This window comes from Gasterosteus aculeatus, chromosome 12 (assembly GCF_964276395.1).
Source record: "Gasterosteus aculeatus chromosome 12, fGasAcu3.hap1.1, whole genome shotgun sequence".
Lineage (NCBI taxonomy): Eukaryota > Metazoa > Chordata > Actinopteri > Perciformes > Gasterosteidae > Gasterosteus > Gasterosteus aculeatus.
The window spans coordinates 9,483,208-9,510,026 of NC_135700.1; the positions used below are offsets into that span (position 1 = coordinate 9,483,208).

Genomic DNA, 26,819 nt, shown 5'->3' on the forward strand with positions numbered 1-26,819 from the left:
ACTTTCCACTTTTCTTGTTATACGACCCTCATGCAAAATAGTGAAAGCAAAATAACCAATTTCATCATAATATGTAATTTTCTATATTGCTATAAATATCAATACATCTTTGTATTTACTAGCATTCTGTGGTTTAGAACGTCATTGCTCTGAGAAGGTCATGGAATTAGGTGAGGAGGATGTAGTAGGAGTGCAGTTAAGTGCGAGTAGGCAGTATAATCCAATTTACAAATTTACTTAGGCAGTCATAAAGGTGCCCCTCAGTCATTTGCCTAGCTGCCAAGGCCAGCCTCCATTAGTCACACCTTTATGTTGTGTATTTCCCCTTATTTAGTAGGTTGATAATATGAGCCATCACATGACCTACTGGGCAATCTAGTAATTTGCATTTTAACTTCTGTTGTACATACTATAATTCAGGAAAATATGAGCGATGGGATATTTATATTTGGTTTCTCCACTTTCTCTTCCACCATCAAATTGTAATTTGGTCATCTACTGCTGTGACTAATTAGATCTTCAAATGTGCAATACCGGTCAAATTAACATGCTCTCTGATACACAGAATTCAGATGTTGTTTATCTTGAAGGCCAGGTTTTATTTCAAAACAGATCTTGATCGACCTTTTCAGAGGGCCGTGCTGCATTTTCACTCATACTGAAATCACGCAGCTGGCACAAGTTTGATGCGATGAAAGAATCCAAAAGGCCAAATCCTGTTTAAGTGGCATTTTGATGACATTTCTTTGGCCTGTTTAACCTTTGGTGGGTTTCAGTTTTCTCGTGCATTACATCTTATGCATGCAGACCCATTTCTCATTCCCTACCAAACAATATATTCCTTACGACTTCTCTCTGTTCCCTCAACAGAGCCGGCTGGAATCACAAAGGCATCTGAGTTGCAATCTTGAAAACTGGAATGTTATTTCACCTGATCTGTTGCTTAAAGTAATGTAGAAATTGACAGTTTTTCATTTGTATGCATCCTAGCACAACACATACTGTATTTAAATTAAGTAGTAGATCTTAATTGTGCTGCTTATACAAGGCTGCAAACATGATGCAAGCCTAGAGGAACAGAAGAACACGCATCCTGAAGAAGAGTATTGTTGGTTTGGCTCTATAAGGTCTATCTCTGACACTGATTGTTTCAGACATTTAAGTATGAGTTATTGTTTTTAGGAAAATTGTATAGAGGCTTATACAATCTTTTAGCTGCTATAATCACACAACAAAGAGATCTGTATCTTCCATTATGGATGAGGATAATGGATCTCTAAAATGTATATTTGCTTCCTCCTGTAATGATCTGTTCGGGTAGTCCAATCCAAACAGTGAGTTAAATGAACCCTTGTTCAAGTATTCCACACGATATGGATTTAGCAATAGAGCTGTTACCATGAAAACACAGTTTTTGGTCTAGAGCGCAAATGTTAATCTAACATTCACACACATGTGTGCTAGATTGAAATTAGTTTTTGTCTTTGCAGAAGCCCCTTCCTTGTTTTTTTTTATTTTGGCACCATGTTACAGACTAGAGGCTCCAGCCGCTGAACTGAACTCGTAGGAACGTGGTATCCACGCCGACAGCATCTCTGCTGCAACACCTCTTAACCTACATTAATAAATCTCAGTGCGCACACTAAAACACTATACCAATACACAACATATGGGCAAACACCAAAGTACATTGATTTCGTACTGGTGAACTTGTTTGGCTCAGATTAACAGCTGTCATATGTAATTTTACTGCCCACACTGTAATATATATATTACATATGTAATATATAATATATATGACCATTGGGACATATATATATATATATATATATATATCAAACTATAACCGTTACCTTTCATCACATCATAAGACACAACCTCCACATGGATCTCTTCACATTACGGTCTGCCTCAGGGTCTTCCTGCTCTGGGGGGGACTCAGTCTCCCTCAGCGAGGTACAGAACATTTTCTTGGCTGGAGCTAATGCTACAAAACATTCCTAGCAGAGCTAGTTGGCTTGTTTTTGTGGTTAATGAGGCTTGAAGTTTTAGGAATGATAAAAGTAGAGCACGTTCTCATGCTTCACTTTTCAGTAAGAAATGTACACTGTTCTCTTCAGCACAAGGTTGCACTTTACTGTGGGTTTAATGACACACCATGCGCTTACTTGGGCATTAAAATAAACAGAATGTCAAGAGAAATTCAAGATCTCTGTGACCTGCAGTCCTTCACACGACAGCATCATCACCAGGCTTGCTAGTCTAATTTCATTATTCCTTGTTCATTATTATGTTGTCTTATTTTATATTAAACATGGAACAAAAAATAAAAGTGGCTACCTGTATGAAAAGTCCCAAATGCTGTGAGGTGCAAAAGACCAAATAGGGAGTGGGTTTGTTAAGACCAATAACAGCACAGTCCAAATAACTGTGTGTGTGTGTGTGTGTGTGTGTCTGTGAATCATTGTGTGTTTCTGGAATCCCAGACAAGATAAATGTTCTGAGGTTGACTGGTTGACACACCTGCAGTGTAATGGGTTCATGATCTTACTTTGTTTCTCTGCAGAATACGCGGCTGGATCTGTACACCGAATGACATCCCAGAGCCAATAACAAGCTGTTGTGCTTCAAGAGCGAACAGAATACTAGTTGTTGATTTACAACAATGGAACCGGAAACCAATTATATTACTTCATAAATAATTGCACACATACAGTGCCAACACATCAGCAGATGCAACTTGTTTAAATGAGCTAATTAGTTGTGCTGCAACTCTGGATAACATGCAGGGCTTGCGAAGTATCAGAGTAGTTCCTTATAAAACCAGGAACATTTTTTGAGGTTTGTTTGATGATATATTATGACAGCTGTACCGGTGTCTTCCCATTCAGCAGTTTATGTCTTAGAATTACATTATTGCATAATTACTATAAGTTGGTTACCCATTGGCTTCATGAATGTAAATAGCTGCATGAATAATTGAAGGGCAAATGTCACATACTGTATGTTTGACATTGACCAAAAGTGTGTGTAAGAGCTTGGAATGACCAAAATAAATTGTAGTTATTGCTCTGTGGAGGCACTGATTGGTGATGAACGTTTGCATTCACAAAGCTTAATCTACAGTTTTCTTTTCATGGATGAGTCATTTCTAATGGCTCACTTCAATGCTGCGTTAGATGCTCTTGATGGCCTAAATTATGGGAAATCATACGGAGTGTACTGATGTGTCACAATTACCGGCAATAACTCAAAAATTGGAATGCTGTAATGATGATGAAGAGTGATGGATTACTTCTCATGATAGATGAAGATGATATATTGCATGTTCAATATTTTATATTTTGGATGTTGACATTGAGTTTAAGCATAACGGCCTATAAGTATATTGTATATATATATATATATATATATATATATATATATATATATATATATATATATATATATATATCAGTAATGATCGACTCATTCAATGCGTGGCCTCGTTTTCCCTGAAAGAGGAACTGCAGCAACTTTAGCCATCAAACCCCGTTTACAGGTATACTGCCTATGTGAAAAAAAGTGGTGACCCCTGAGGGAGCGCAACATTTGATGAATTACCTCAAGTGATGTTACTTGATTGTAAAACTTAACGTGTGAAAATCAAGCGTTGTGGAGTCAGAAAGTCAGAGCGCTACAGCTCACGGCTACATTCTCCGCTACCAGCATCCCGCCTCCAAATCTCTGACTAAACTATTGGTGGCCATGGGGAATTGTGGGTAATGTAGGCAGCCTGTTTTGAGAAGGAATATGTATGTGTCAAAACAAAAAAACTATATTTAGTTGTGCTAAATGGATTGAGAATTTTTTTCTTCAACTATTTTACAATGTTATATGATTGCAACAATGTTTTTCCACAAATGCAACACTTTCCTCTCAGTTTCCTCTCTCACCTAATTCTTACACAATGCTTTCATAACACACAGCCGTTTTTTTTAAGGATGAATACAACAATAAACTTTTAATAATTTAATAATTATCCATCATATTGTGAAATCTCACCAGCACTGGTGCCATGGCCTTGCAATCTAATGGTGAAACAGGAACCATTATTTCAGTATTGATATAATGGATCCTGAGTAGTAAAATATAGAGTAGTTAACAGCTTAGCCCTTTACAGACATGGCTCTAAACCAAAACTCGGGGGCAAAGCTCTTCACTGCTCAGGTAATTATATTGACAAAACCTTGCTGAGGGCATCTCGTCTTTCAAGATATGAATTCAGTGTTAAGAGGCACAGGAGAAGTCAATTAGCAAGGCTCAGAAAATCAAAGCTATTTCCTCCCATGGATGATATTCACAGCCGGTGAATAGCAAGGAGCAAATTGGCTGCACACACCATTTCATGACTGTGACCCCGTGGATAAGCAGCTTTGTCTCAACCTGGCTGTTGGAGTGCCTCTTCCCATGAAAGCTTCCATGCGGAGCTGTGAGACTAATCCATCCAGCCGAGTGTCTGAGGGCTACGGGGTCCTCAGGAGAACAAACACTCTGCGTGCTGTTGGTTTGCGTCCTTGTTATTGTGTTGTTTCATCAAAGAAAGCTTAGCTGTGTTCTGGGCGTCGGAAAAATTCAGGAAAATTAATATTCACTTCTGCAGGCTAACTTATCGTTCTAATGCACTTTGAGAGTAGAACCAAGAGGCGTTCAAAATAATTCTGTGTTCTAGTAAAAAGTTTGTTCAATTACATTGTTTGTATGGACTGAAAAGTGTCAGACACAAAGTGTTAGTGACGAGAGGGGCTCTGTGTTTCAAGATGAGACCTTCCACCCCGGCTGGTTATCGCGCCTGAATGTTGACGGCAATGTCAACTGTCAAAGGACCAGGTTACCTGTCTCTAAATTTGTATTCTCAAACAACGCTAAAGGGCATGCATTCATTTAAGGCTCCTCATTCTAAATTATTCTTTTGATGAAAAAAATATGTTTGTACCGACAGAGATTTGTTGTTTCCTTCATTTCTCAACCACTTTTTCTGGAAAAGAGCCATGTCCTAAATATCCACAGCACATTGTACCTACCTCTAATATCGAGATGTAATTTACATGATGTCATCAATAAATATATCTTCATAATGCATGAAAAAACATTTGTCCCTTCATTCTAAATTTGAAATTTTAACCATAACCTAAATGGTAATAGACACTGCAATAATCTCACACTATCCCTTTGTTTCCATTTGATGTAAAGATTATATTACTGTATAAATAATGTATATATATATATATATATATATATATATATATATATATATATATATATACAGTACATAGCAAGGGAGCTACTCTGCCGGATCTCACTCTGTTTTTGAAAATTCACATATTCATCAAGGGTGAAGTGCTAAACTAAAAATTATGCCAAAGTCGCGGTCACCACATTCCCATAATTTGTAAATGATTCATGGAGATCAAAAGGAGACAGAACAGTGGGGATCTATGAGGGAAGTAAATCATCACCTTTGCAAGAGGAGGGAAACATTTTTCATCCTTCTCAATAGATGGCATGATCGCAGCTGTCGCCCGCGGAAACTCAATATCCAGAGGACGGGATTTTTTTTCTAAGTGAGTTTTCACAGTGTATATGTTTCATTACCCGGCACAAAGTTTAAATTTAACGAAATATATTGGAAAGGAGAATCAGATTGCGCCCCGGTCCGTGGAGTTCTTGCTCATTCCTCCTACAAAGGCTTGTGGAAATGTATGCCTGTTATAGCCTCTCCTTGAAGCTCACCATTGGGACAGTTAACCGTCTCCGGGCCAAACACAGCCATCCATCCTGAAGCACAGAAGTGACACCGGGCGGCAGCCGGTGCCAGATGATGGAGGCCGCCACCAACTCGCAGCTGGAGCGCGGCTGGACGGGACCCCATTCCCTCGGTCCTCAGAGAATTACAGTCTTACTGACATTCACTTAGGATAACACGGCGACATCAAAACAGAGGTCATTTATTTATGAACACTTGCAGGAAATGCAAGTCCACATGGTTTTCAGATTTCATTAGAAACGTGCGACTGTCACAAAGCTTTCAGGTTCCTCGCTTGAGCGTAGGGGTTGAGTCAATGTGTGCCCAGCCGTCACCAGTGTGCTGCCCTGTGTGTAATTTAGTTTCATCTCCTGTGTAATGAGGGTCCTGTAGCATCAGATGGTCACCGGGTCCTGTTGTGCCCTCAGAACATTAGCTTCATCCTGTGTAATGTGTCGTGTACTCGGAGGTGTGTGGCTCAATGTCATATGGTCAAAGTCACGGTTTATTTCCTTTTCAACTAAAGGGAATGTGCAAATATGTGCAGCAATGCGGCAACATAGAAGCTTAGAAACGTCGATGTAAACCAAAAAGAAGTTTTGAAGTTGCCTCTGTAAATGTTTTATAAGGAATATCATTTGTAGGACCTCAAGGATGCACGCATGTTTAAGTGAGTAACACTTCATATGAATCCTTTTTTTTTGTTTTTTGGACGGAACAACATAAGGCACCTTCAAAGTCAAGGTTTGTGAGAGAAATAATTACTTTCAAGCGACGATGCACATGGATCACCTTGGGAAGCGGATCACAGAGTAACTCGCGCAATAAAAGCAACACGATAACTTTCCCAGAGTAAGAATATCACAATAAAACCCTCTCAGTATGCCCTCATTTATTTAAAGCATTGACATACTGATTTTTTTTCTGTAACTGAGTTTTTTAAGAATATTTATGTCTATAGGACAATTTCACTACAGTTAATTCTGTCCATCGATTACAGTTCTGTCCGTCCATTGAAAATCTTTCACTATTGCTCATCTAAAACGTTCTTTTTTTTCCATATCAGAAGTGAGGGTGTAAGGATGGAGGATGTTCCATTCTATACTGATTGTTAGGCGCTTTTTGCCAACTTGAGTAAAACTAATTTGACCTGGGTGGGCTTGTGCAAAAGGGACATTACTCATTTATTTGGTGATGCCTTAATATTTCATCAAAGACAAACACTGCAAATTGTCCACAAAAAATGTTATGGGCAGCATTCCATGACATTTTCTTAACACAGCCAGAGGACAAACATTTTCAATTGTGGACACTCCATTAGCTTCCCCCTGGGATCATTCTCCCACCACGATGTTAACTTTGCAAATAGATATTTTTTTTGATGTAATATGCAGATTGTCATGATTGTGTACCAATGTTCCTGAGAGGACTTTGGATTTGATAAGCCTTTGGCAGTGAAATCCTCAGAACAAACTTAACATTTCTTGGATCCGCATCTTTATCAACAAATAGGACAACCACGATGACTACCGGCTCGTTTGTCTTATGAATACAGTTGAGTATTGTTACATGCTAAAATACTCTAATCTTGTTGGCTAATAGGTGCTGAGGCCCAAACAGCACATAATATATTTAGAAAGTTTACCTCTGCCAAATCAGTGTGGAGCGGTTCATAGAAGCCAAACTTTCAAACTAGAGAGAAATGTCTAAATGGGGCCAAATCTCATCAGAATCTTGCACTGGGTAGCAAGTGTAACCTCTTTATTCAATTTATTCATACTATAAATTAATAATGTTGCCTATTATAATATGCACAAAGGATAATGGGAATTACAAATCAGTCCACAAACTCAGTCTGTAGAAGAGGAGTTTCTGCACGGCGTAATTAAATGTGCTAATGTTATCATTCAAGTTTGCAGACGCTAAACAGATTTAAATTGTGACACTGAGTATATTAAGAATGATTTATCAATATTTTGAGAAAAGGAAAATGATTAATTTTCTTTTGAGTATTATAATGCTTGTTATGACAAAATTTGTAATTATAATTCTACAGTAGTCTATAACTTCAGAGCTGTACCGGGGCAAGTACAGAATAATGAGAAGCTTTGAGGTCCTGTTTTGATGTAACTGCTTGATGTCATCAATGAAGTGTGGGAATTTTCCAAATTTAACTTGTTAAGTACTTCAATGAATGTTGAACATTAATAATACATACAAGAGTTTGTGATGTCCGCGGACGTTAGTAGATTACCAGAGGTCTAATTGAGAGAGCTACTGTATGTAGGAGCAGAACTGGTTTTAGGTGTCTTGGTTTCAGTCAATATTTTCGTCTAAAAAAAAGTCTGCTTCACCTACTGGACATTTAGATCGGAAGCATTTATAATACAATGATTTTATTCAATAAATAATGTGTATTTATCTCCTACCCTAACCCAATTTAAGGTTTTTCCAAGCCTTAAAATTATACTTACTCCATCCAAAATAAGACTTACTCCATTATTTGACTGTAATGCAGACTAAATTACATGTAACAGAAGGTCTGTAGTTGAATTATAGTGCTTAATTAATCTTTATTTGAAGGGCTCTTGTAATAAAGTAAATATGGTTATATTGGCTTGCCCTCTGCACCAACCAGAAGCCTCCACAAAGCTGAAGCTCCAAGGTTTGGTACGTTACAAAGATATGCAAAATAAAAAGTATTTCATCACTCACCACCCACAGCAAATTGTTAATGTGGGTATAGGGTTAGGGTTAGGTAACGTTTCCCCCGGTGGTGTTAATGAGGTTAATTGGATTGATTTTTAAATGCTAGGTTGCGCGTGATTTATTATTTATTTCTAAATATAATTGGATGTGTCGGGCTTTACAGGGTTAACTGACATTTCCAAATAACAAATAATTTAAAATGTTACAGATATAGAATAATTCTGTGAAATGCAATAACTGGGGTTGAGTTTTTGGCATTATCTGTCGCCCTACACAGTCCACTGGGAGCTGCAGCTTAGAGAGCGTGGGGTGTTTATGTCTGAGGTTCAGTCCGGTGTTAATGGGGATCGGTGAAGTGAGAGAGGGGCGCTGCGGCTCTCCACGTTGAGTGGAGAAGCTCTACTGGGGCAGGATCAAAGAGCTCAGTCATCCAAGGCTGCTGCTCAACCCAGACTTTAGTCAACCAACCACACACACTAATCTCTGCTGGGTCTCCATAGAAAAGCATCAACCAAACTGAACCTAATGAGCATCTACCGTACAAAAAGAACAAACAGAAAGCCTAATTCTTGGGAGAAATAATTGAGTCAGACTCCTCTACAACTCAGTCTATTAACCTCTGAAATTTACACCCACCTAAAGCTGGTGGTCAAAGACTTTAAATATACTAAATTGCAGAGATGTATGAAATGCTGAACAAGAAATTTAAATATATGTAAAGCCCAACTATAAAACAAAATATATTTAAATAATCCCCTTATGTAAGTCAGAATATTGTGGCTTCTAGCTAAGAAAAGGAACACAATAAAATATGTATGGATCTGTTGTGAGGGGGATAACTTTAGTTCCCTTATTCCTCATTATTTGAGAGGACATTAGTATTTGAAAACATTCACACAATCTATTTGGGAGGGGAACTACGTTGAGATTTGATTAATCCGATTTAATGGAATTGGAGCCATTTTGAATGAAGTTGTAATATACATGACATATATACATTACAACTAAGTAATGCTGTTAGATATCAATCCCACCACTCAAAAATGAATAATTGAAGTTAACATTTAACAGTTCCACAACAAGCAGCACAAGAGAGAGAGAGAGAGAGAGAGAGAGAGAGAGAGACAACCGCGGCGTCATGTTACTTAACACTGCTTTCTACACTACTACTACTTTCTATCTCACACACATAAATATTGTAAATATTTATATTTTTTGGTTCTCCTTAATTCACTGCTGCGTTGGATTGTGAGTTTCTTTCCCCATACTGTCCGTCAGTTGGGCTGTAATATGTCCGCCCGCCATGTCTCTATATGAGAATATAAGGCACTGGGAGATAAGGGGGGTGGGGGGGATTTCTTTCCCAAATGATTGGACATTCAGAAAACCCAAACCTTAATTCCAGTGTGCAACAGTCGTTTATGGCTTCAGGATTGCTCAATAATGCATTAAAGTCCACAAGCCTCCAGGGGAAGCAGTCAGTAATCAAAAAGTAAGTTACAGTTTTCATAATAGGGCCCTATAAATAACTGGGGACAGAAATGAGGGCATGTAAAATTGATGAGGGATGATTCAAACCCCACGAGGTGGAGGCAGCTTAACACAAGGAGAAGGAATGCGACGTTGAGTGGCCCGGCGATATGGACATGTGACAAAAGAGGAAATTGCACAAGTGATTTGTGTCACCCGTGTCACACAACAGCTCAGATGTATGGACATTATTCTTGAGGCAACTTTCAAGGTTTCAAGTTTCAAAGAGGAGCAGAACCATCTTCCTAATTCTGTGTATGGCATGAAATATGTTTCATGTGTTTGTATAAACTGTGATTATATTCTGTATATTTATATTTTGTTGCCACTTATCCCATGTGTCTGATGGGCAGCGCGCTACAATTGTTTCTGAATTCATTCCAACTTAGTTCAAGTGAGAGACAGAGCACATACAGAAATATGACTTTAGAAACTGAAACATATGGGTTGGAATGACCACGAAACTCCAACACAATCTTTCAGAAATGTAAAAGATGGTGGGCTTGAACTTCTGCCTCTTCTGCAGGAGTTCTGCTCTGCTCTGCTTCTCTATCCAAATGCTGAAGAGCCTGCTTCTAAAATATTAATCTTTGAACCTTAAATTAATAATACCATGTGAATGAAAGTTTTATTGTCCAATGTGAATAAAATTGTTGTGGCACAATCAGCTAGAGAGAAGACGCATCAGTTTGTTGGAGTTGTGTGAACTACAGAAACACTCAGGGTGCCGTTACGGAGTGGAGCTTCTTTCCAAACAAACCATCATGTGTCCGGTGAAGACAACTGTTGCAACCCAACAACATAACAACTGTGAAAGTAACAGGCTGCACTGTATACACACATATAATGTATACTGTGTAATATATATATATATATATATATATATATATATATATATATATATATATATATATATATAGTGCAGCCTGTATACTGCTCCTTCCTAAAGAGAAAATTGGTTAGCATTTTGCTCAGCATCTCTAATATTTAACATTCACAGGCTCTCCTTTTCCCCTTGCATATGCAGTAAATGATTTTACAGTTGGATGAAATACAGTAATGGAGAGCAGTGTTACTACACCAGTGAGCGGATGTGGAAAAGGTTCGAGGAAGGATCAGAATTTGATTGGCTTTACTCCAGCAGGTATCGGATGAGCCTTGGCGTTGGCTCGGGGCATCTCTAGCAACATTGCATGCATAGGAGTGAGACCAGTGATGCCCACCTTCAACATCTCTCTTTTTTTAATAGAACTTACTTTAAATAACTTTCCAAATCAATGCTTCTGACATACCTCATTCTGAATTTTATGTGTAAATTCATGCATTACATTCACCACGAAAATGAATGGAAATAACTGTGCTGTTTGTGATTCAAATGCAGCTTTTGTCATATACTCTGGAGTAAGGTATATTATATTATTTTGATTGCTCACTGAAGCAATGAAAACCCTCTCTTATATTATATATAAATGTACAACTGATATTCTAATTTAAAACAAAAGCAATTGAGTTCGGCTCTAGCAGGGACATGCAGGTGTTTTCCTCAGTTGATTGCCAACCTGACAGATGGATATTTCAACAGTGAGAAATGAAATACTTGGAAGTAACTATTCTTGAGTGTTTCTGGCCAGGCGAACCGCTCATATCTCTTATTCCAGCTGTATTCTTTCTGGTGGATAGTCATTTCTCAGTTTGATATCACACAAAGAGAGAAAAGGGAGTGGATTTTTGACATGCAGTTTGCCAAGGACAAAGACATTTTCCCAATTCTACATTTATTAGTGTCCGTTTTTCATATTGAAGCCCTGCATAATCGTCTACCATCTGCACATAGATATTACCTCACATTACAGATGTCTGAGATACAAAAAAGGCTCATTGATTTTTCTGCTACATGGAGTCATGGCTGCAATTCACTGATCTTCTTTAAACAGCATATAAGACAAATTTGGTGTTCACTGTGCTTTGCTATTTCTTTGCAGCAGCTGGTATGCAAATATATATTTTTCATCACCGCCCCAAAAAACCTAATTTTCATGAAGTTAATTAGTTTGTATTATTTATTGTTGGCTGCTACTGTTCGCCTACTGTTACTGCTGTAAAAACACCTCTTTTCAAGTTTCTCACCAAAGACTGAATTCTACAAGATCCAATTTTGTCACCTTTATATTAAGAATGTGTAACATGCAAACATCGCATTAGTTAGTGTTTCCTGTGAGAACTTGTTCATTTTGGGAATAGCACTGTGCATCGTGGCTTTACTTACACAGACAACTTTGCTTCCAAGCACACATAATGGCTATAACATGTATTGCACCACAGAGCCACATTAGTGCTGTCCTGTTGTCCCCTTTGGGAGAAGTCACACAAAGCAGCATCACATTGTGCAACGCTCCATCAGTCATTCAGAAAAAGCAGTCTGTGTTAAAAAACAGAAGGGATACCTGGACTTGTGATACCTTTCATGAGATAGATGGTGATATGAGGCAAAAGAAAGAATATATGTATCTTACCGTCAAACTTCTTATGTCTTGAAAAAAATGTTGTCCTCATATTGCGGCTGCTTTCCTCGACCAAGTTCTCAAACTCCACTTTGCTCTCCTGGTTGAGTTTGTCCTCCATCTCGGATGTGCAGCAGGTGTGTCCCTGTGGACAGACACGCAGGTGCTCACCTGAGGGAGACAGAGAAGTTTTTTTTTTTTACACTCATAACTGCCGTTAGGTTTTGGTTTTTCAAAAGACTTTTGAAGCCTTTGATATGACTCTCCTGTGATTTGGGGACTCTAATCAACAAAACTATCAAAGAGGGACAGATCGTAACAAGTTGGGATGGATAATATTTGTCGGCAACCTGCTTTCGTGTGAAACAGAGAGGAACGTTGATGTAGCGCTGCATACCACTAATGGAGGATTTTCAGTACATATCAGTTCAAAGTACTGTAGTGATGGCAACTGAGCTCATGTACATCAGTGTGACAAACATCAAATGAATGGTGGTGCATTCATAAAATATATTCCTGCTTCTAGAGATTGTGAAGACTATAACAGCAGCCAAAAACATCTTGACAACTGCATTGAAGGATTTGTCGGGGGTCATTTGGAGCAATTACAACAAAAAGTAAAAAACTATGTTGACCAATTTCCAAGTATAATCATAGGACCTATTTTAGACACTTTTTCAAATAAGTGAGAGTGTGCTTCAGTGCTCGCTTGTGTAAGATCAAAATAAGGAACTCCGTTGAGTGCAGATCCTCAAAGGTGAATCTGCAACAACCTCTGCTGAATGAACACAAGTCACTCGGCTGACTCTGACCCTTCCAGACAGCAGTGGGCTGTAGGGCATCGCGAAACGCACTTAACTCATAAGCAGAAGTTGTCGTAAAAAACACATCACACAATTGTGCAAAAAAAGGACGTGCGTGTATGTGTTGTTAGCTGTTAGCAGCTAATCAAACATAATGTACAAAAGGCAACTGTTTTCACCCGGTGGGTTTCTGGCGACAGAGTGGCTGCAGGGTGCCATTGACGCACTCAGCGGCGTTAACTGAAACGGCCCCCCACCGGCTGAGGGGCTCGTAGAGACTGAGGAGCCAATGGCCGCGTGAAACAAGTAGTAAAAGGTGTGAGTCATCCCCAACATTACAGGTCCTTGAGCATTCAGCCACCGCTGGAAACCAACAGTATTGTGGAGTTTGCACGTACAGACACAGGGGTGCACACTAACCTTCTAATCTAGGGGTCTTCAACGTTTTTCATGATGGCGAGATGGAGCAGGGACCCCTCATTCTACGGAGTTTGGTTTCGCCATCTTTTATTTTTGAGCTTTGCGCTAACGCAATCTGATTGGCTGGTGCCTATGATGTCGTGTTTGCATGCAAGGTGCTGTGAGTGAACTGGTGTGCAGCTTGAGAGAGCTGCTGTGTGTAGCTGAATGTGTGCGCTGCGGACTGAAAGATAAGACTTCAATCAATTTATGCGTTCGCTACAATATGTTGGATTCATGTTAATGTGTATTTAAAGACAATAAATACAATTCTGATTCTGAAGACAAAAAAAAATAATTGGTTGAAATTTTTTTTTTTAATTAAAAATAAAAAATTGTCTCATCAACCCAAAATTTTGTGACCCCCTGCAGTACCTCCGCGGACCCCTGTTGAAGACCTCTGTTCTAATCTACTGACAGCCCTAATTATTTGCTGCGTTTGTGTGATCTCCACCACTGATACTGCAGCCCCAACACCAATGAAAGTCATCTTTTTGGACGAGTTTCCCAGTTACTCAGAACAGATCTCACATCATTTACTTGGAAAATAAGTTTCTAGTGAAAAGTGCCAATTTCAACCTTTTTTGTTATCTGCTATTTTTATTATTTTTTCTTTGCATCAAGAGACGCAGAACGTCCCCATATCATACCCAATATTATCTGCACTGGGAGTACTGTGAGTGAGTGTTTATTTTATTCAGCTTTAAGATATAAAAATTCTTACACAGCCTTTAACACGACACACAACTGTGTCAAAATACCTTTGATATCCTTGAAAAGACTCAAGTTGAGTGGCTACACATAAGGACAATTAAAAGTCCCAAAAAAGTGTGTAAACTTGACCAAAGAAATGTCTATATCATTAAAAAACACAAGTAGAATTTGAGGGAGGTATTAAATAACCAAAATGTTTACAACCCCATTAAATCAGTAAATAACATCACACATCTGAAAAATGTCATCATCCGTCATTAAAAAGAAGGGTCACTCTCACATTCTCTGTGTCTAAAGGTCTGTAATAGGGCCCGAGTTACATAAAAGAATGCAGGGGGGAAAACACATTTGGAAGTCTGATGAAAACCCCCAAATTGTACTCTACAGACATAATGCATATCATTATCAAACAGGAGCCAGAATCCTATCATGCATATAACATATAACATATCCATCCCACAGCATGGCAGCATCACTGGGCGGCTGCGTTTTTTTGTGTCAAGGGGAGAAGTGAGACATTCGATATGAGGAGGCCCTTACGTTAAGTAAACTACTACTCCAAACAACAGGATGGGTTTAGGATAAGAGTGACTCCACAACTTGTATCTAAATTTACAGACGGAATCACTGATAACAGCTGAGCAACATCACAGCCAATACCAACCGTGACTACATCTGCAGAATGATACGTTAAATCATGAGGTACCAAGTCTATACAATATGTACTGAAATACTCAAATCTCTCCCAAAGGTGCTTTAAATACTGCCTCAAAAGAGTTTTTATTTTAAGCTGATGTACCTCTTCAATACCACTGAAATAAACAAATAAATTGTACCACAAATTGACCATCATAAACTGCCAGTAATGAGAAACTGAAACTGAGCGACCTTCCAAACGAATCACAAGAAGACAAACATGTACTCTGAATTTACAAAATATATCACATAGGTTTGTTCAAAAATATGTACACAACAGGGTTTTGTTTTTGGTCATTTCTGTCCAAAAACACAGTTTACGGGAACGTTTTTAATGTGGGCAGCTGATCAACAGGAGCTTACACGGTGGATTTGAGGGCTTCTTCATGAACTCGTTAGTCAGAACAGGACATATGAAAGTGCAATGACCATTATAAGTACCATATTTTATCAAAAATGTTCTTCGGCAGTAACATATGTGGGTATTTGGGCAATTTATTTGGAAAATAATCATCCTATCTTCGACTCGTTACTGACAGTAGAATATATACATTTTCGAGGTGTTACATTTTGTGCATACTTGCTGTATAATCTTCTCTCTGCTGCTCCACTACTCAGAGCTTCAGACATCATTATCTCAGAGTTTAGCTAAAGAAATAAGTCTGGCCAGCAGCCCGATGAAAGATTTTGGTTTGTTTTCTATTTTTAACAAGTTCTACCTATTAACTTTTAAGGAGAAGGATGAGAAAAAGTCTGCAGCTGCACTTGTGGTGGACTGGTGCAGAATACATTTTTTTTGCTGGATTCTACTACACAAAGCAAGTGTTGACAGTCCCACTGGTGTTCTGCATGCATATACAGTAAGCTATAGATGAAGGAGCTCTGCATGGATAATGAAACAAGAAGGACGCAGCATGTACGTGCTGGTACTCTCAAATGTGCTTAATCCTTAATCAGTCCACAGAGAGGCACCAAGCTGCAGTAATGAGGTACACCATCAACAGTTCAACACCAGCTTATTGTCTCTAGAGGAACAAAGAAGCCTCCTGGCCACTGAGACCAAACTCCATAAAAACAAAATAAATATGCTGGAATGGAGTTTTGAAAAGTCGATTTCCATTTGGTGATTCTTCAAGACTTGTTCGTTCCTTTGGTAGATGACAGGTTGTAACCTTTTAGCAATGGAACAGCAACGCAACAGCATTGCTCAGCTGTCATGCATCCGTGGAGATGCAATCCCGTGCTAATCGTTATTCCGAGCGCCAATCAGTTCAACAAATGTCAGCAGAGGAAACAATGATGTGCTGTCCAGGGAGCTCGTGGTAACCGTGACACAGCACTATTATCAAATCTCTGTCTTCTCAGGTATTTCTTCATCACAGTTGGTGCTTCCGTTTAAGTTTTCATTCACTACATTATTAAAAGTGTAGTGCAACATGGTTCACCACATTTCTTTGGAGTGGGTTAGGTCTGTTTTTTAAGGCTGACTTGGAGTCAGTTTCAACTGGCATGGATTTGCCAGTTGGCAAATGTCAAAGAAAGGGCCTCTGGTCAGCTGTGTGGACCCTGGCACAAGAGTACGTTTCGTTGTCATGATGATGGATAACTTCAGGGGACGTTCGCTCGCTGCGTTAGGAAGCTCTGCAACTCTGAATTACGTCCATTTTAGTGTGAAGATTCCGTCAAAGCAACAAACTGACGTAACTTGTCAAAGTAAGTAGAACGCCACTGTTGTCAACTAAAAGTTGGCAAAAAAAAAATCAAGAGAAATTCCGTAAGTGCAAATGACAGCTTAAAAACAAACCCTCGCTGCCCTCGTTTTTCAAAGGTAGACCCCTCCGTTCCTCTCTCGGCCTGTTTTTGGTACAAACACATACTTTGACATATCCTGCTGACGGTGATGCTGCTGTTACATCAGCCAACATGAAAATGACTTTGTCAACAGCAGGTAGGAGAGTGAGCTGCATGTTTATAATCGTGTGACTTTTCACATGTTATTCCTTTTCTCACGAGTACTTCTTTGGCCGATAATACCGATAATAAATGAAACAGCTGCGTTTACACTAGCTAGTGGTAATGCCAAAATAATAGTCCAAAAGTATTCTACATGTTTACTGATGTTAACTTTTAGGGGGGGGGTTCTGCATGTTTTCCCAGTGTCTTTTTACATGTTGAGCTCCATTTAAAAAGAACAATACAAACATAAAGGCTTACCTAGGTGAATAATCATCCCCAAATCTAGATGGGATTCTGGCTCACTGCACCATATCTGTCCCGCTCCAGTGGGTTGTTCGCACCCAAGATGGAATTTGAAACCAAGCTGCCGATACACTGCACGCTTGCGAGATCACAGATGTGCTCAGACTCGGTCGTGCTGAGTTAAACCTGTGTGACTCAATACAAATAGTGTCAACAGAAATGAAGACGGAAGGTGTAGCGATAGAAACCCAGTGACATCTGTTTGGGTAGGAAGCAAGGTAGTGACGTTGCCATAAAAAATACATTTCCAAAGGCAAATTAAACAAATCAATTGTGTGTCCCTTCATGACGGGTGAAAATAAATCAGGGTCGTTTTTACAATAAATTGGTTTAAATTAAACATGTTATGAGAAGGAACGAATGAACCCACTTAACAACCACCAACACTAAATTCCCACCTTCATCAAAGTGGTGCAGTACAATGCAATTTTACAGTATATACAGCTGTAAAACGATTAAAGGAAATAGACATGTGATAGACTTGCACAAAAATGACCTACATTGCATTACGTACAAGTACGTACGATAATAACAAAATGCCCAATCAGTCAATTCTGAACAATCCATTTGAACTTGGCTCAGTTAATTAATGAAGCCTTAATGTTACCATACGCTTGTAGAGAAAATAGCCGTAGCGGTGGATTCTGGAAAAATCAGAGCTCTATTAGCCAGTGCAACAACAAGACACAAAACAACAACAACCAAAACCCAGAACACTGTTTTTGTCGCTAACATTATCAAAGACGCAAGTGAAGAGGAGCAAGTAGGAAGTTGGGAACGGTCCCAGAACATATCCATAGCATCTGTTAAAATCACTTGCCAGATCAAAACTGTAAACAAGCATCTTACTGCTGCTGAAACTTTTGCACATTTGCTTTAAAAACACTTTTGAGTTCTACTCATTTTGTAACACTCGTGTCTGTCAACATTTCGAGGAGCGTGCGTGGATGGAAGGCAGAGTGTACGGTTTGTTTTAACTGAGTGAGCAGCAGAGAATTACATATTGAACGTAGGCCTGCGGTGACAGGGCTCGCAGAAGTGTTAATCTATTAAAGAGGATACAAGCGTCACGTCAGGTTGCTCACATACAGCGGCAAAAGCCTGCTCCCACTTAGATGTTAAACAACACAGCTGTATCTCAAACATTAGGCGCATCCATCTGCATTCATGATTCATGATGCGCCGAGCCTGATCACAAATTTATGGATCAACACGTGCAAACACAGACCAGCGTACACACACGCATAACACATTATTTAGAGACATGTTTAACTATGACTTATGAGCAAATAGTTATGCAACCGCTGCAAAATGATACGTCTTCAGCTTGCTAATGTGCCAGTGTCCTCGCAGCTGCCTCTACTACAGATGTCAGAGGGGCACCGCTGCACATCTTTCCCTCAGAACAAACTGATCACATGATTAAATCTACGGAATTACAAAAGTAAAAAGAATTAAGGATGAATGCTAAATGAATCTTTTGCAGGCATTAGCTTAAATGTTTTCTTAAGCAGAATGGGCATAAGAAATATAATGCATCTTACAAATGCAATCACACATTGGTTGTTTCGTTCAGTTTCTTTGACGCACATATGTGTTTGGCTCCTTTGGATCACAATCTTCACGGACTGCAGAACCCGATTGAAGCGTAGCATTGCAATTAAGGGAAGTTGCTGACTACAGTTTCAGAGAATGCCCGCACAGGCCGGATCACTGCTGATGAACGGCCGCAGAAAGACACGGCATGGCTCCTTTAAGAGAAGAAGAAAGTTCCCCGACCCGTTAAGAATGTTAATTTAAGTGTTATATTTAACCACAGACAATCTGATCTGCTAAATAACAGAGGCGGGAATATAAGTCATTGGGAGAAAGACGATGGACCTCAAGGTATCATAAAAGTGGGGGTTGCCTTCTATTTGGCCTCCATTCCCTTTGGCTTCAGGTCCCTCGACGTTGAAAAAGCACGGACCGCTTGTTTGAGGCTCCATACACAGGCAGAGACTGCAGTCATCTCTAATAGGCAGCCATGAGGGACGGCACATTTATTATCCTTTCTTTCTAATGGTGGTTCATTAAAATTGTGTCGGAAGACCCAATGGTGTGATAGACAGCCATGTGAAGTAACAGCTCAACAATTACAGCAGATGCCCGATTCAGACTACTGTTTTCAAACATGTTAAAAGATGACAGTGTGGGAAGTGAGGAAACTGACGACTTGAATTATAGGAAACGACTAGTTCCTAGAATAAATATCGTATGGTATATACAACTGAACTCAATTAACATGGTTTATTAACTTGCATGTCACAGCTGGCGAGTAAAAACTAGCAGACGGTGTGAACAAGTTATACGCCGCGTGTTATGTGCTTGTTAACTAAAATAACTTTCTAAAATGTAATATATTCACTCAGGATTTACCTGCAGCCAGAGACCGTTTAGGGCTGTAAATGGTGTTGTCACTGAAGGCGTTTCAGTTTTTTATGTGAAACAAATAACTGCGAGGTCCTTGATCATACACACGACGTGTTAGGCTGTTGAGCCCAGCAGATTGTCCTCGGACAGACGAACCGATGGAAAGGTGAAAGCACATGCAGACATATGAAGGATAGAATACAGAAATAATAATAACAGAAATCATTTTTAAAAAGTAGGATTCTCAACAAATAGTCTAAGATTTATATCATCACTTAATGGATTTTTTAGACAAAGTTGAATATATATTTGTATATATATAAATATAATTCCTTTCTGAAATTGTCAACCTATAATGGATGAAATGAAAACTAATGGCTTTTTGATTTGAGCACAAGCCAATACCTCAGTACAAAGAGTCTTATATAAGTGACAACTATTACAAATGGATGTAAAGAGAGAGAATGGCTTTTTTATTTCCATACAGGATTACAAGATAATGGCCAGTGGGTCGTAAAGTAGAATCCCGTGTTAAAAAAAGTAGTAGATGCAGATTTCTCAAACATGCTTCTACTACAAAATAGCAGGAGATTGGAAGGACTGAACGGCACACTGGCATGTTGAAAGAATTTAGGCCAAAATTGTTTGTCTATAGAGGGAGAGAAAGCACAGAGGAAACACATACCATGAACAGAGGGGAGAACGTGGAAATAATGTGTTTATTTAAAGATACAAATGCCTCAATTCAAAGCACTTTCAAATCTGGAATGCGCATAGTAGACAGTTTCTAATGGATAAACAACGCAGGCAGAGCCACGTGGCTGTCAGCAGGTGGGTGTTGTCTTGTCGCGCTGCAAGGTGCAGCACCTGCTCTGAACTCCGATTGGTCCCGGGACATTAATGAAAGAGCTTCAAAGGGAACCACGAGGATAAGGCTTCAAAGCTCTAGTTAGGAGGTCCTAAGGCTTCCACTTCAACACGGTAGATCGAGATGAGTGAAGATATAAAAAAATAATATACAATAAAGAATGTTAACCATCACCAAAAACACCACATATAAGCACCAATATAGATTGTCACTGGTCAGCTGAGGTTTTTCTCTGGAAGGTGTGAAATTTTCCATTGGGCCATTTCATAATCATTTATTTAAAAATAAAAATAAAATGATAAATTAATCTTCAAGGGGTCGTGAATGAAATAGAGGCCGTTGGCCGCGTGCAACAAACAACAAACAGAGGCTTTGAAAATAACCACAAGCTTCTGCTCCATGAAATCAATTTTACTTTCATGAATCTCCATTAAATCACCATGTTGCGATTGCATCCTCTGTAGCACGCCGACAAAGGACAGACCAGAGGCGCACCCAAACCGCATATCTCTCACTAGCTGGAGAGTTCCCTGGCTAAAATTCTCCTTTAACACGTCTTTTCAAATTATGCATTTCTTTAGATTGCGTTGCAAAAAATCATGGAGTTTGATTATTTGCGTCATAAGATAACAAAGGAAGTCCTTTTGCGTCCAACAACAGCTTGAAGTGAACAGCTTCAGAAGCTCCCAAAGCTTTCAGACGAAGGATTGCAGGAAATTTGTTGACGCAACGGATGGAGCCGATGGCGACAACGTTAGCCACCGCTGAAGATCACCAGCAGCTGGTCCTTTGCATCCAAAGCTACGCTCCTTCTGCTTCGTAGTCTTTAAAATGACCCTTGGTGTTCTCCTCATACTAACAGAACATGATGTGAAAGCATGAAAAAGATAATTACATTTCATATTTGTTCATATCTGGACTTCTCACAGCATTAACTACAGCACGGCAAAGTAGGGAACTACAACTATAACCAACTTACTGTATTCCACAAAATAATGTATTCATTCATTCATCGGATATAGTTTGCATTAAAAAAGTAAAAATAATAATATCCATTCCAAAAACATCACCATGCCTGGAGAAAAGAGCTGATTGAAGAGGTTCCATCATTGATAGAAACATACGGCAGTAGAACTACTTGATAATCTTCTACTCGAGATTTGAAATGCAAAAGAGACTTTTTTTTTTATTTCATTCCCATAACTACAAACATAAGTTCCATGGAAAAGTGAAAGCTGCTGAATATTTCAGGGCAGCTGTGGGAATAGAGGCTGTTCAATGCCCATGGAGGGTGTGATGCCAGAAAGTGTGATTCGCTCCCAGAAGTATTCATTAGTCTACCTGGCCAAAGGGCACACTGCATATGGGCCATGCCATCTGGTACATCACTTGACCACTCTTGCCAGCATTTTAAAGTAAGGACATCCTCGCCAGAGCTTCGTGCCAAACAAGCCAACAGATCACCAAGTCAAGAGAGAAAAATGCTTGATTCAACCCAGGCTGAAAATTCATAAAAAGGTGTAGTGATGCAGTAAATGACATTAATTTCTGCATAGTGTTGCAGCATGTATCATATTCTGAGCTGGTGAGCTTTATTCCAAGTGTGCTTCTCTAAAAAACCCTTTAAGATAGAGAGCATAACACAGCGATCCCGTAGGTAAGGTGGCATTAACCCACGTTGCGATTGGAATCCGGATTTGTTTTTATCTGTTTCTGGGAAATCTTCGACGGCTGCCCGTTGTGGGGTTTTCACAATACAGCAGAGCCGAGCTCAATAACAGGGAAGCACCATCTTGAATGAATCACATTTATTATCATTGATCTACTAACAGATTCCAGCTCCACTCGCATACTGAACTGCCTCTGGAATATTGCCCACTCACTGCTCTTATAGTCTGGCTGCCACAGGGACTCATTGGCTTCAAAAGAAGCCCTGCAGAAGTCCATACCCTTGACATTTCAATTATTTCCATTGAGATTACTTGAGCCATGCAGGTTTCTCGGGATATCCAAAATTTACTCCATCTGTAATTCAGTGTTTTGCATTGATTATGTTAAAAATCTATCACTTGCTTCACTATACAGAATGACATACATACAGAATGACATTCATTTACTGTATCTAATTCAATTGTTAACACAATTAAAATTTAGTCTTTGTATCTTTTAGAATCTGTGTTTATTGAATTATTATACAAAATGTTTCTAATTAAATGCACACGTTTCACTTTGTTTGATGCTGGTCTACTGCTTTTGCATTTTCAGCTTCTACAAATGTGTTATTCCTCAGTGTAAATACCCTGAATAAAAATAACTCATCTGAAATGTGAACCTTTGTAAGCAGAATGAGCAGACTAGCGAGATGTTGGGCCACCAGGAGACACCCGTTAGTGTCTAGTGTTATTTGGATTTGGAAGATTTAATAATTTTTTTAAACAACCGGATATGTCAGGTATTTAATTCACTGAATTAGCCCACTACAAAACCACACATTCCTATCTGGTTACTTATTAGCAGTCACTAAAATAAATTTCCTATAAAAGGTGTATCGTGTTTCGCCATAAAATGTGCTCCCTACCATCCACAGCTATAGATCCTCACGTTTGTAGCAAATTAAATTCCTTTTCTTTAGTTAAACTTGCAGTGTTTTAGTAACTGAAGGAAGCTGATATCCACATACATAAGCATTCATTTACGTTCACATTGACAACTTCACCACATTCCTAATGGCATCATCACATGGGACTGGAACTTGTAATTCATTGATCATAGTCATTGTTATTGCCTTTTAGGGTTTAATGGAATGTGTTGTGTGTTGAACAGCCCCGTCCGTAAATTAAAGGCTATTTCGTCAATAGAAAAGTGGCAAAAATGTCAGTTTGTCAAGTCTAGAACTTCTATCAACGACAGTCCCTAACAGTTGACTTTCTTTGGTGTAAATACTTCATCCAAGTTTAACGACTAAAAGGCTGGCTGAGCATCAGCTGCATGTGAAAGGTTGACATCTCTATCTTTGAGATCTATTGACTCAGGAGCAGCTCAGGCCACACACACACACACACACACACACACACACGCCATGACAGCCCTTTCTTTATTTGAGCTGCGGCACATGAAAAGGACCCTTTGTTTATCTGACGTGACCTAGATGAGAGGTTAAAATTAAATAACAGAAATAGAATTAAAGGTGTATGAATATTGTATAATGTTGGTATCATCAATAAAACGGGACGCGGAGCAAAAGAAGATCTTCTTTTATCGAAGCTGAAGCAATGCTTTGCATGCTTACGCCGGAAGGTATGTTCTGTTTAAAAGGTCAACTTTTAAAGTCAAAAGTATGAAGGATTACTTCCATTCTGGAATTATAAGAGGTTTTTCCAAATTCAGAGCCTTCCAACGTTCAGATCATTCTCATAGCTTTTCTTCTTCATATATAATTGTAGACAAAAGATTGTTGGGTTTTGGACATTTGGTTGGATGAAACAAGCTATTAGAAAATGTCACCATCTTGGAAATTATAAAATCTACTTTCTGTCATCATATCACAAAACATTGTAAAGCGACCCTGTTATAGATCCCTTCAACCATAACATACGTGGGAATAATTCTAACGTGTTTTATTCTGGATTAAGCTACAATCTATTCTTTGTGTTAAATATGTTCAGTCAAAATAATAATCAATTGTTATGAGAAAATAATACATGAAGGCATTAACCTTTGAGAAGATTGCACGTGCTGTCTCAGATGTTATTACTTGTCGACAGAAATCCTAAAATTTAAGGTAGATTCGATTGCCGTTAAATTACATCTGTCTGCCTGTTGAATTCATGCATCGAGCTCCACTGATCTCACCGCTGCTCTGCCATCTGGATCTCCTCTTCATCAACCAAATCACCCACTTTCAACTATTTCCACTGGGGCTTGGGACCCAAATTGAATATATCCCAACAAGATGAACCAGATAATTCCCTTTATCGCACAGGCCATATGTTACCAGGCAGCTCAAAGATTTTCTAACTTTGAAGTAACTTCCAGGATCGAAGCCCGGCGTGACAGTAATGGGTAGACAAATACTGAGTATGTTTGGGAAAGACAGGAAGCAGGAAGGTAAAGCTTAAGGCTGTAAACAGAATCAAGCTGATAGTAATAATGTGGTCACTAGCCTACCTGATGTCCTCCTTCCTTCCCGTCCGATTAGCATATCATAGGTGGAAATAACCATACTTAGCATTTATTAGAGAAATCGGCAGACGGTGTTGTCGTACAGTATGACTAAACATTGTCACAAATAGTATACAATTGTGTTGCTTTGCTTGAATTGAAATCCCGGTTTGCTAAAAATAGTTTTCTTCTTTTTATTTCATTTTTCTATTTTCCCAAAGAGGAAAAATGCTGGAGGTGTTTCCTTTTGCACAAAGACAGAACTACACCAGCCAGCTTCTTGCCTGACAAACCAGTTGGGCTAAGTAAGAAGCTATTAGTGAGTAGGACATATGGAAAAGAAATATCCCATGTTGTTTCCTAAAATAATTGTATTTTTTATTGGAAACAGAGCTTCTAAAACACACATCAAATACACCCTAAATAATAAGCTCCAGTCATGCATGAATTCTGAATTCAAAGCAGACCTGATACCGCACTAGTCAGAGCCACGAGGCCTTACTATGATGTGCAGTACAGCTGCGTGGCTCTGAATAGTGCTTGTGACACATTTTCCAAACAGAATTTACACTGGTGTCCAGCGAACCCTGTATGTGGAAATAAGAACAAAACGGCATAAAATATGTTCAAATCAAACCCACGGGAGGAGGCGTTACACAGAGCCCCATAAGGTTTTTCCAAATTAAAGCAATTTGTTGCTGCTTAAAGCTTCTTTTTACTCTCTGTTACTGTTTACTCTTCTGTTGTTTTTGAAGAATTGAAAAAGATACGGTCAGATGTGCATTATAAGTCATATTTTGTAGTTGTCTTAGGTTTAGAATACTTAACCAGCTTGACAAAACCATGTGTTTTCTTTTTTTTTCCATTGTCCTCACAGTTACAGTATGTTAACTAGTCTTTCATTACCTACTAACCATGCTTTTAACCAATTAAAATTGCATTTGAGTATGAGGTTGATTAGGTATTAGAATTATACATTCAAATAGAGGAAATATATTTCTGAATCCTATATTAAATCAAACTAAAAGATGCAATACCTCAAAATTGCCAAAATTGCCTTCAATAATCCTTATTCAACAAATAGTCAAACCGATTAAACATGACTCATAATTCAAATGTTTTTTTCAGAAGGACATATATAAGAAATGAAGGTAAAAGCTCTTGATTCCTTACTCATTAATGTATCAGTAAAACGACTGGAGCCTACAAATACCATATATACAGATACAGCAATTTGATATATATCAACAGATTTAAGATGTGCAAAACCTTATGGAATCAGCCATGACGGATCAGCTATGAACACAGTGTGCGTACAGGACTCAATGATTACATGCTACAACATCTAAACACCCGAGCCAAGCGCCAGGTCCTGATTGTAACCTGCAGGTCCAAGTCAAAGTGAAAGCAAGCAATCGTTGCAACTTAGGCTAACTAGATCTACTGACCTTCAAGGTGGTTGTCAGTTAACTGTTGTCATTTTAGTCACATCCTGGCTTTAGACATCACAAATTAACTGCCGGCCATATGACACATTAACCCGTATAATACATTTTCTTGATTCGTTTTAGCTTGTTTCAACCTACAAAAATAAAAAAAAAGCGCTTCTGCTATTGTCATAGCAGCAAAGCATAAAATACTGAAAGCAATGCTTTGGGAATCACAATATCTGTCACGGTGTGGTTCACTTCCTGTCTTATTTTGTAGTTTTCTGCCACTCGTGTCCCCGGGTAACTTCACTTCCTGCCTTGTCTCGTCATCCCCTGTGTTCCTCTAATAGTTTCCACCTGTGTCCAATCACCTGCACCTCCCTTGTGTATTTAAGCAGTGTGTCTCCTGTGTCACTTGTCGCGTCATTGTCTTTCGTCTTGGATCGCCGTAGTCTCTTGCCTGTGTGCGTTTGCCCCGGTTCCTGTGTTTTT

General features: G+C 39.0%; 1 protein-coding gene across 3 annotated transcripts in view; it reads right to left on the bottom strand.

Moving 5' to 3' along the window:
- Positions 1–26,819, bottom strand: part of gpc6a (glypican 6a) — a 100,676-nt gene that overhangs the window by 60,369 nt on the left and 13,488 nt on the right. For all 3 annotated transcript variants that reach the window (XM_040164557.2, XM_040164547.2, XM_040164564.2), the window contains exon 2: positions 12,538–12,696. In XM_040164557.2, the coding sequence (XP_040020491.2) occupies positions 12,538–12,696 (159 nt within the window). The remainder of the gene's footprint in view (positions 1–12,537; positions 12,697–26,819) is intronic.